The 12453-nt window shown below is 42.2% G+C and overlaps 1 protein-coding gene across 6 annotated transcripts in view; it reads right to left on the bottom strand.

The window, feature by feature from the left end:
• The window catches only part of PPP2R2A (protein phosphatase 2 regulatory subunit Balpha), a 48076-nt gene that overhangs the window by 4465 nt on the left and 31158 nt on the right, over positions 1–12453 (bottom strand). For all 6 annotated transcript variants that reach the window (XM_083811858.1, XM_083811857.1, XM_083811861.1 and 3 more), the window contains 3 exons: positions 5327–5424; positions 808–973; positions 95–207 (listed from right to left, as the gene is read on the bottom strand). In XM_083811858.1, the coding sequence (XP_083667984.1) occupies positions 95–207; positions 808–973; positions 5327–5424 (377 nt within the window). The remainder of the gene's footprint in view (positions 1–94; positions 208–807; positions 974–5326; positions 5425–12453) is intronic.

Genomic DNA, 12453 nt, shown 5'->3' with positions numbered 1-12453 from the left:
CTTCGGAAGAGAACACTCAAATGCATACATGCACCTTCCTAAAATGCACGTGCAGCTGGCCTTACGTGAGACCAGTGATGGCTCATTCACTCACCCGTAGTGTTGTAACTGTAGTAGGATCCCTATACCGTCCATCTTCTTCCTTTAAGTTATAGCCTTCTGGTCTTTTGTCCCTTTCACTGATTTTCCATAACTTTATTGTTTTATCTGCAAAGAAAGAGCCACAGCTGCAAATCAAAGCTCTAGCAAAGGCACCAGTCTTCACTTGATGCACTTTAACACGAATGCTCTAATAATACAAGACCACCTACGCATACCAAAAAAGACAAAAATACTGCTTGGAGATCGGGACCTCATTTGGATAGAAATTTTGCTTCATCTCAAAATTACACAAAGAAAACAAGACATTATGAAAAGCATTAAAAAGACCTCCTCCACAGTTTGTTCTTTTCTTAAAAAGTTGGAGCAAGTTTCAGTTTGGCTTGTTATGAATGACTAATGCAAGCTCGCTCACAGTTATACACATAAAGGTACCGAATGACAGATTAGCTAAGCTCCGCTGCCGTAAAGCAAGTAGGAAATCTCTAATACACCACTCCATGTCACGGGGCTGCTGTTCCCAGGTAAGATAGAACGGCAAGACAGTTAAGCAGCATAATTCTTCTGCAACCATATCCCTAGATATCTGCATTTAAAACAAACTTGCTTCCAGCCTTTTGAAAGTGAGGAGGATTAGATAAAATCCCAACAACTAGGCTATGTAACAACACGTTACTGTGTAAAATTCACAGTGAAGTCAAAACTTACCATTTGTAGACAATAAAAACTGAGCAGCATTTTTCTGGGGTAACCACCTAATTTTGTTGATCTTTTCTTCAATTTCTAAACTTTTCAAGTAGTCAAACTCTGGTTCATGGCTTTGAAAGGTACTGTAAACATTGTATTCTCCCCTACTGTGAGACTGGGTTTTGTTCTAAAAAGAGAATTAAATGATCAAGATATGAATGCAATGTAGAGAACGCTTTTCAAGGCTGCAGGCAGAAGCCAGAACTAGATATTTACACAGCGAGATACGCAGGCACACTGCTAGCTAGCATAAGAGTACGTTAAAACTTCTACACTCTACATCAGTGAAAAGCTCCTTATTGCAGCAGCTCCTGATTATTACAGTTTTCAGAAACTCCCTTCACCACGTGAATTACAAGTTCACTTTCCCCTTTCACATTAGTTCATAAGTTCAGTTGCTCAGAATTAAAGTTTGACCTCAACACGAATGGTAAGTTTGTTTATTTGCTTAAAAGAAGTCAAGCTTTATTTTTCCCACCTGTGAGGACGATATTCCCCAAGAAAGAAGCAGTCACACCTAACACAAGTCTACTCTGTGGTAAGCTCAGCTCGCTGAGCTCATTGCAAGACTCCTACCTGTCACCTCTACACACAGCTCTGCCAGTCTAGTCTGCTTTATAATCTCCCCACTCCCTGCAAACTTCTGAACTGTTTAAGAAGCTTCTGCTTCTTCCTCACTCTGACGGAAAAAAAACCTTAACATCTGATGAATACATCTTTGACATGAGAAGTCACAACAGCAGCTAGCCTGTTTGACACACTAAAAACCTCCAAACTTGCACAATTCCTCTTCTTTCTAAAGGCTTTGTTTCAGGCAGCGGCTTCTGAGCTCTAACACCACTGCAGGGATGGAACCTTGTGTTCCCTCCGACGGGTACGGTGGCAATACTGCAGCCCCTTCGAAGCAATGCTCACTCGGTGTACCTGAGATGAGTTCAGCCTTTATTTTGTGCTAGATTCCCGTTCCACCCGTTTCAGGAGGTTGCACCATGAGATTCCTTTCCTGTGATATGTTCTTGACTAGGGACTTCGCTCCTTCCCTGGTGCACCTCGTGTCCCTCCATTCGTTTCATCCCTTAATGCCTCACTAGGACATGCTTCTCGATATGATCCTTGCTAGCCCACATTTGTCACATTCCCTGCATCACTGTCTCTTGCTTCATACCCTGCCATTAATGGCTGGCAGGAATCCTCACATTTTACAATAAGCTTCAGGGGAAGGGAAAAGTGGAAAAAACGCCTTAGAAATAATTTGGCACTAGAATATTGTACCACACCTATCCAATTATGCTGGCTTTCCCACCTCAGAGAACGGAAGGAACTTTGTTCCAAGTTTCTGTTAGACCTAACAAGTTCAGCAGGGTGGCTGCATTCAATAGGCAGCTTCTAAAGAAAATCTCTTGAGCTTTAGGAAGTGCTGGTCATGATTCAGTGACCTTTCCTTCGGCTCCATACTTACCATAATGATTCAGTCTTAAACACATTTCTGGTATATTCTGTTAAAGCTCTACAGGACTAGAATATTTATAATCAGTCGTACACGAAGTCCATCCTTGGGATGGAAAGCAAACTTTCGACCATCAGATCATCACACAGCATGCTTAGAACTCCAAACAAGACGACGTGCTGGCCCAAGTGCCTTATGTTAAATTCCAATTTAGGTAATTGCAGGCTGCCTACGCAAATCCCGCCTTCAGTTTCAATTAGAGCCAGTATTCATTTCCTGCCTGACACCTACGTAACGCCACTTGCTTCGCTCCACAGAAGGGCTGCCACATTCCAGCCCAGAGGCGGCAGCATTTTGGTGGGGGGTGCTGCACAGCCCTGTGTAACTTTACAGAGTGCTTCTGTTTTTGTGGTCTGTAAATGACTCAGGAATGCAGTGCAACAGAAGGTAGGACGTAAATCCAACCAGAAGACTTAAAAACAATGGTCTCGTGGACCATCTTTTATATAAAACTTGCCCTATCCAGTCAGACCCATGGCACAACCACCTGCTGTGGCAGGCAAACCAGTCCCTGCTGCTCGCTGCCCCAACACCAAGGAATGGAACTGTCCGAATCCCGTGCAGCTCAGTGTGGTAGCCTTCTTACTACACGCAGACTCACAGATCAGAAGGGCATGAACCATGGGTTATGCATAAAAAAGTCAAATATTTGAAGCCAACTGACTTGAGTACATGCAGTAAGCCATTTAAGCCTTTAGCTACGTTAAAGGGTCCATAAGGGGTGCGAGCAAGCTAATGCCCCAAGAGTTTGTGGCTGATTATGAGCTACAGGAAGATTACAGTAAGGATACCCCACACTAAGGATACCCCCCTACATGCTGTGTTCATCACAGGCCGTGGCCAAAGAAACCCAGTGAGAGGCTAAGAGCCACGAACACCCCGCTAGGTGGCACCAGCTGACCAAAGCAGTCTGCATGCAAAGCCAAGTGGCTGCACACCAGCAGCAGAAAGCAACTTGTGCTGGGGAACCATGGAATTCTAATTCTTGGGGTTTGTACATCTGAAATTGCATCAAACGCCAAGGAAAGAAGTAACAGCACGAATTCTCCAAGCAGTGAGATGGCAGAAGTGCCTTTCATGCCCCCCACCCCCTTCAGTAAATAAATTCTGATCAAGTCAACTTCTAACTATAGGTTTAAAACCAAACACTTCATCTCAGCTTTCCCACTTTTATGGTGGAAGAAGAAACCCTTTCAGCATCAGAAGAGTTGTCTTAGAACTCTACAAAGACCAAAAGAACAAGCATAAAATGAAAAAATACCCTTACCACTATAACCTAAAAGAGCCAGGTTTCAGCTCCCAGTACTGCGAGAGGCTTGGTTTATTTTTAATAAAACCTTTAGGTGACTTCATTTATATTACTTTCAGAACTGGAAGCTGTGCTCCTAAATCACTTGGACATTGCAGTATCTTGTAACGTTCTAAGACTAACAGAGACTTCAACAAGATCAAACACTCAATTCTTAATATTTCATCTTCACATCCAAGAGATAAAGTGGATTAAGTTTTCAGCAGTCCTTTTATCTCTAATTTTAGTATTAGTTAGGCTACTCACTGCATAAAAAGCTTAGAACTAGAAAATCTAGCTTCAAGCTTGCACTGTTCACATGAAAATAAAAGTAGCGGAAAAATATTCAGTAATCTCTATTGATAAAAACAGATTGCTTTGGTTGCCAGGTGGGTTAATAATAAGCCTCAGCTATTACTCATATGCAAACACTAACACTGATTGCTTATTTTAATAATACGATACACTAACTTCCAGTATTCAAACCATCCAGAGACACGCCTTGACAGTGACCTGTTATCCTCTGAAGACCAAAAGAAAACAAAGCAATGGATTTTGTATCCCTTTGCTGAGAAACAGACCTAAGACTATTGTACTGGATGTTCTTTTCTAACTCAGGTCTTCGGTAACCTCTCTGCTCGGGTGTAAGGGTAAACAGCTGAAAGCCAGCCAAGTACACGCTTACATTCTAGAAGAGATGGAGGAATTCTGTACCTGATGCAGGGATGGGATGAATCAGAGAGAGCAGATCTCATGGGGGAATAAAAAGCTGTAATCAGTATATTTACAGCATAAATTTAAAAGTACATTGAGCGCAGCCATTCAAACTTGGTTTATATTCAGAAAGAGCAACTCAGACCCACCCACAAACATACCTTCTGTGGGGAAAACAATCTGTCAAGGTACCAACGTCTACAAGCTTTGACTCCACCAAAAGGAGTCAGTCAAACTGGAACTTACTTTCCCTCCATGTTTTCCAGTGCTGTACTTTAAATTAGACACTAAGTGCTACCAACAAATACTGTTCCATATAAAAGATAAAGCAGCTAGTCAGTTTAAAAGCTAACTTCAAATATGAGCAAAATTACTGTGGACATGAAGAAAAACTCTAGCTCCAGTTCAAAAGCAACATGAGAGACATAGCCCTACAGTTTTAAAAGAATTCCATCTAGCACTAAGACTTTCATGTGATACATTTTAACTAGCAGAAAATCCTAGACCCTTGTAAGGAATCGATGTTGACATAACCTTGAACTATTTTACCTGATTGGTATCAGAATGGAAAAGGTCACAGCTACATTCGCATTTAAGAGCGGTTCTTATTTCCCCAACTTACAGTGAGATCTGAAATAACAATCCCAGCTAAGTCGAGCACTGTAAGATGATGAATTTTAGCTTCCCCAAGGTCTTCAGGTGTCCTACCCTCCCCCTTGCTCCCCCACCTCACTTTAAGCGGTGCCTGGACCACAGCTGAGGGCCACAGTGTTAAAACTGAAGTCATTTCTAACAGCATCACCAAGTTTTCAATAATTCCTTTACTTTTACATTTCATTATTTTAATCACTTATTATGCAAGCATATGCTCTGTGTGGAGTTTGTTATAAAAGCATGCACCTTTCCTTTAAAAACAAAATAAATGGGAACAGAGGAAAATACTAAGTGTACTTTAAGTAGTTATCACTCACCTCCTGCTCCTGTTGAAAGATGACGACTCTACCTCCTTTGTCTCCTGTTGCTAACAACTCTCCAGAATGGTTAAATTCTACTGTAGAAATTATATCCGCTGCAAATGAACAAAAATAAAACCCAGAAATTAATTATTCTTGTAAATACTCAATGGTCAAGAAAGCTGCCATTATAGATAAAACCATACACTTCAATTCCCCTATACTCAGGTTATAGAACGCAAGCAGGAGCTCCTTTGAAGATATAGAAGTAGCTTGTAAAAGTTATATACTTGAAAACCCATTACTACTTCAGCAGCAGAGGTTCAGTTGTCTGCAAGTTATGTTAAAGGCTTTACCTGGTCGCTCCTTACAACTGTTTTTGTTAGGACTACTGCTCTAGGGTAGGGATAGAAAGGGATGTTCAGTACAAACTGTAACGTCGGTGAGCCTCTGCGTACAGGTATTGCTACATTTTCTGTATTCCCATAGAAGAACTGGACACAACCACTACCCATCAGATTTTTTATTTTTAAGGACTACACACATTTGAGAACAAAGGAAAAACTCCGAGGGTGGAGCTGTTCAGACATCAGCATCTAAGGAACGCAAGGATGTGGAACAAACAGCTGCAGTTGGCTCCAAGTTCAACAGGCTGACTCAAAAACCCAAGTACCTTTTTGGGATGAGCAAGCTTTACTTTACCAGGTATTTCTGCATGAGGTGCTAAAATTAAATGGTGAATATACATAGACAGAAGTCAGGTAATACCGAATCGATCTGTTTACGAAGCAAAAAGATAGATAAAAGGATAAAGGACATTGCAGCTCAAGCACAACTTGTGTTTTCAAACACATCCCACAATACTTTCAAATATTAGAAGGCAGACCATTCTGTGAACACCAATGTCAAGTTGCAGTTGCACTGTATTAGAGCTACATAAATCTGGGTTTCTGCAGAAGCAGGTACCTACGCTTTGTACATACACAATTCAGGCTATCGCACTTCCATGTTAGTCTATGGTAGACAAGCAGCGTCCAGCTTTCCTCTTGGATGGCTTTTCATTTTGTGTTTTGGAGCTTAGAAAAGCCCAGCACATGCTGTACAAACTGAAAGCCGCTGCTAACCATGCTATCAACAACAGCATCTTACAGATAGCAACAGCGTTATTGCATTTTGAAGTAAAATGAATACAAATCTTGCATGTTTCGGTAGCAAAATGAAACTTACATCATTCTTGGTTGTCCTAAACACAGGGGTGGTGGCCTCTGAGGACATGAGCAAGCTGTTCCTTACTGGCTGCATTACGCAGCAGCTCCAAGCACACAGCACATACATAGCACAGACGTCTGAGAACTGCCCAATGCAAAGGCAGCCTCGACAAGCAGGCCAGCCCCAGCTGCAACATCCCCAGAGGTAAAAGATGCAGAGTCAGAATCTTGGCATGGAGCTCAGTTGTGTTTTTTAATATACAGCACAGACTGCCACAGACCCAGGGATAAGCATGAGTTTATCTTATCTCCATCGACCTTCCTCACCACGATTATATGGCAGTGCTGAAACACACAGGCTGAAATTCCTCAAGAACACTGCGTTAGGAACATAAATACGATACAAACTTGTATGTAGAGAAACCAGGATCCAGATCACTGATGGTAAAGCCTGGATTTGAGTGCACATAGGGATGCTTTTCGCCTAGAAGCTAGCTGCTACTTCATCCATCCGTTCACAGAACCCCGAACAAGTGATTCCTCTCCATCTGTAAGGCTTGAAACTGCACCCCACGTAGATGAGGATGTGACATTCAATGTGTACCTTTCACAGGTGGACAAGGTATATATAACCTTAACATAAAATTCATCAAATCTAGTGTGCAGGAAGTGAAGTGCAAACCAAACTGCCTGATTCTGATTACTCCATACAATGCTGTATGTATCCACTCCCCACTGCTATAATCCTCTAATAGAGAAAGACCTTAAGGAAGTTAAGAACTAATTACTAGAGGAAGAACAAGACACCTCACCTCTTAACAGTGAGAAGTACACACACAATTACCATTTTGAAAAGCATTCAGAAACAACACTGCAAGCTGAGCCAGTGTTAAAACAGAAGATAATACAGCACTGTATCAGCAGACCTACATGTGGGTATGCACAAGAGGAAAAATTTGCCTTAGAAATCTAATATACACATCTAAGTATATATTCATCGTAGCACTTTTTGATGAAAGCCACTAAGAAGTTTTGCAAGGTCAAAGGCCTTCAGACTGAAGCCTTACGATCTGTAGCAACAGCAGCCAGAAGTCCTAATTTAAAGGATGAAAATCCCATTTTCTGCAGTTTGCTGATGTACTTTTTTTTTTACTGTATCATATACAACTCTCACATATCACAGAAAGCTAACCACTTTTCTCTAACAGTTCTAGACATCCTCACCTTTTGCATTTATTTTAATTTTCAAGTTCGTCTGAACTTGGAGATCACTGATGTGCAGAAGTTGATGCAACTCCTGCTTTGTCGATAGGCTCAACTCCATCCATGACCGAACTTTCGGCACCAACGCCCCCACGCCTCCAAAAAACCCGGCAGGCTCAGACAGTGCTGACAAAACTCACTGGTGACCAGCTCTATGCAGAAGATATTTTCAAGTACTTGGACCAATTTCATTTTCAATTAGAAAAAATACATTCCTTATCAGCAACCACAACAGAAAAATAAGTAATTATTTTTTAATTCAAGATATACCTATGGAATTTTATGTGCCTTCTACACTGTGAGCTTGGACTATTCTCCTTCCAAGGACAAAACCAAATGTGCTGAAAAAGTAGCCAGAAAAATGCTTTCTTCTTAACTAGTCCCACAACAGCACCGAGACGCATATTTTACACAAAATTAGTACAGGAGAACAAAGCAACCAATCATGCATTTTAAATCCAATAACTCACCGTTAAGGATACTGTATTCCCATACCTTGGTCAAAGAAAGAGACAGACATCAAGGCACTGGTGGTGAACTGGGCGGATTTAATAGTGTTTGCGAATTGACAGGGGAAGCATTTCATCTTCCGCAGTGCACTGATTCGCCTGTGTGTTTTCATCTGTATTAACACCCTTGTTGCCAGATAAAAATCAATGTTATCCTTTGCTTTTCAAATGGTAACTATAATTCCCAGGATAGTTACGTGTAGGGTTATTTTAGTCCTTCAGTGCTGCAACGAGCCAGAGAGCATGTATAGATCGTGCTGCCTTCTCTGCCTCCTCCCTTTTAGGCGTGCTATTTTTTGCTCCGGTCTCTAGGTGGGAGTCTTGCAAACACAGAGGGCTGCTCTCCCTGCCCAGGAGCCTGCACATGATCCTTTCTGTGTGCAAACAGCGCTGGGGAGGAACACAGCAGGGAGCAGACGTGTACGGTGCTCTGCTGTCACTACCACCGGTGGCTGTGAGAAAGGGACGCATCGCATTGCTCACCGCCGAATGCACTTCAGTGCCTTCCTCTTCAAGCACCGCTGCCAGAGATAAGTAACCACCCGAACCTTATCTGATAACCATGCCCCCACAGGATACAGTTGGAGCAGCAGCATCTGTTAAGAGACTCGCACAGAGTTACCAACACACAGCAGCCACGCCTCGACAGGTCAGATGCGCAGATCTTCTCCCCCCAGCACCTCAGGACACCTTTGACACCAAGATGAAGCGTGACGCTTCAGCTGCTGAGGTTCCAGATGTTCACCGCAGGGCAACATCAGGCACACATGACAGACATCATCCTGACAAAACCAAACCCAATGCAAATGGCCATCTATGGTCCCACCGTGTTCTTGCAGTACCTGCATTAAGTCTATCACTTGTGTATCAACGTGGGGCAGACACCTTTAGGTTACCCTAATCTGTCCTTGAAGATTTAAATATAGTTGTCCTTTAGTTCCAATAAATATCCCTTCATAGACACTTTTGTTACCACTGTCCACACACACTTCTGAGACCTAAGTAATGGCTCTCATTGATCTGAAGACAAAGAGAAACATGCACAACCTGAAGTCCATTTGCTATTGTGCCTGCACATCACAAAGGGAAAATGTGCAGCAGGTTGGCTGAAGTGCTACGAACCAGGCACAGAACTACTGAACAGTTCCAGCCCCCCAAAGCAGGAAAAATCTCCACAGCGCAACTGAGCCAGTGATCTTGAACATCCTAGAAAAACAAGAGGAGGCTCCTGGCCCCTGACCTCCTACCACACACCCAGAGGGCAGAGGCTGCTTCCAGGGAGCCCTCAAAGCCTCCTGGAACTCCCCCTAGACGCAGCAGCTACCGCCTGCTCTCTTGCAACTGCTTCCAAAGTTACTTTTTCTTCTGCGCATGTTCTTTATTTTTACAGCCTGCTCTAGCTTTGTATGCATTAATGTGAAGATGTATCACTAATGCAAGTGCTTCAACAGAAATCACAACTACCACAAGGTCCAGACACTTGTCTTCACAAGACTGCAGTAGTCTTTTGCATGGTAGACACGGACACAGGGCACATCCGACTTGCCTAGAACACAATGAAGAATGCTCAGAGCCAGGTGTTTAGCTCTGACAGAACAGGGGAGACTTGGTGGCAGTGGCTGGGGAGCAGGGAAGACATCTGTCTCCAGCCTTGCTGATGGCTAAAGCCACATGCCCACAGTCCATGTGAAAGGGAGCCGTGCCAGAAGCTCCCAAGCAGCTCCTACTGGTGGCAGACATTTCTTCCAGTAATACCCTAGCAAGAGAATCATCCCAACACAAGCCTGGTTTGCTTCCCAGGAGTTTCTAAAAATGGCAATCACGAGTTATGAATTTTTAGTCAATTCTTGTAACAAATTTTTTTATTTTGGGTGACTCACCTTACAAGATAATGACAGGGCTGAAAAGCCTGGTGTTGTACCACACTAATTCACAGGTAGTTCCAGTAGAGGATGAGTAGGTAAATACCAAACAGATAAAATGGCTGGAAAATGGACTAAAACAAAACCGACAAACAGTAATATAACTAAAATCCTGCACAATGTCCGTGAGGCAGGATCCCAAGCTCACCTTCATACCAAACCAGAAAGTCCAATTGTTTTAAAATGTTTTTAAGGGGGACCAAGACCAAGATTATCATCACTAATGCAGAAAAGGCTCCATTTCTTGCTTAGGAAGTGCTTTCTTTTACAGTTGTTCTATTAACATATTTCATTTTGCTGCTAAGAGTATACAAAGTGGCACTTGAATCCTGAATCTAGCGCGTGAATCTTGCATTTTGTTCTGCTTCCAGCCCCCTAATGCACACCTTGCAAAGCTGAAACACCTCCAAAGCACCCAGGTCTTCCTCCTGAAAGAAAAACCGCTCACAGTCTGGGTTTGATAACACAACATCTGCTTCTTGAGAAGTAAAAGGTACTTGAATGCTGAAATAACATGACTCCGGGACCCTGTGTAGAAAGGTAGCCATGTCCAGCAGGATAAAACACTGAGGCCCCAGACCATAGGGCTTACGAAAGATGACCAGTTTAAATGAAAATAGGTAAATTACAGTGCTCGAAGACTGCTGAATACTAAACCCATCTGACATCTGAAATGCTTTTTCCACCCCCCACTTTGAAGAGCAGCAGCGTTTGAAAGCAGAAACTCAGTGACAGATACTGAAAACCAGTCGTGCACTTCAGGGGCTTCACACACTTTTCAGCAAGGGTATGGGAATTCTGAACAAAAATCAGACAAAATTACAAGCAGGCTTCCTGAACCATCAGAAGCTTGTTGGTTTTTACCCTGAAGTTTTCCCACCGTTGACAAGTCTACAGAATAAGGCAACAAAACAACTTAATCAATCCAAACAAGCAAAAAATACTTTAATCCAATGACTTAGGTTCCAGAAGGCCCATTGTGAGCCTGAAAAGCAATTCTGTATTAAATTTGTTTCCAATAATAGAATAAAAGGTATTTTATTAGTACAGAAGAGGCTATCTATTTTAATGTACCATGAACTTTTTCTAAACTCTGCTTATAAAACATGCTTGGTAGGCAAAACATGTCACCTACTCTACAGCAGCAAGTCAATCACAGCAGCGAACAAAGAGTGTCTTTATTTCACCAGACCTAAAAGGTTTCTGTGCAAGTTTTTGGAATCACGTTGATCTGCTGCCTAAGCAGAGAGCAAGTAAATCAGTATGTTTACACAAGTGGAGCAATCTCCTGATGTTTCCAAGGACTGAACAAAGAATTGTAGTATTAAAAAGCATTTTGGTGCTCCTTCATTGTTTATACACCTTCCCAGTGCCTCAAAAAATACCATTTCTGGAATTTTCCAAAGGAGCAACTGAAACAAAGCTCAGCTGCAATGCAGAGCAGATTACTTACAGGTTGTAATTCTGTCCTGAGGAGTAAAAAGACAATTCACTGACCAAATGTGGAGGCCATGACCCCAGTTTGCCAGCCTTGTGTATAGGAGATGCTGCTTTGATCGAATCAAACAGCAACTGATCATCCAAGGATACTTCAGAACCCATCCGGAATGGGTAAACTTCAAGAAACTAACTTTCAGGATCATTAAAACCCAAGGAAGCTCAAAACATCTCAAACTGAGGAAGCAGCACAGAAATGGAAAACCATTATGAGCTTTTCTTCCTGGATTATTTCTAAAGACAAAAGACAGCACACTCAAAACTGAGCAAGGGTATTTCTCCAGAACTTGCAGACCTCAGGTGTCTGAAATAACTTACGAATTGCTTGGTCCTTTCTAACCCAGAGTTACGGAAAACTCTCCTGCTTCATTTCAGACCACTAGGTAGAAGTGACTTCTAAACACCCTCACTTAAATCACAGATAATGACAGAAGTTTGAGACTTGTTATTGGACTTTTTCTGGTGTTTTTTTCACTGATTAAGTACATAATGCCTAAATAGTCATTACCAGAAATGAAAAAAGCAGAATAGCTCTGGAGTAAGCTCCTCCAAGGCTTCAAATATTTGAAGAAGCTGCACAGTGCACTCTGCACATCCGAGTCATCCCAACACCACCCCATTGTTTGCATGATTTCAATGTATCACACAGATCAAGAATCCTAATATAACGTACATTAAATCTCTGAAGCTAGATAGCGAAGTGTTAAAGTGAACAGGAAAGCTGTTTAAATAAGATTAGGGAAGAG

The sequence above is a fragment of the Anser anser genome (genome assembly GCF_964211835.1).
Source record: "Anser anser genome assembly, chromosome: 26".
Classification (NCBI taxonomy): domain Eukaryota; kingdom Metazoa; phylum Chordata; class Aves; order Anseriformes; family Anatidae; genus Anser; species Anser anser.
The sequence above is the reverse complement of the archived record's forward strand: the minus strand, read 5'-3'. Positions and strand labels throughout refer to the sequence as shown.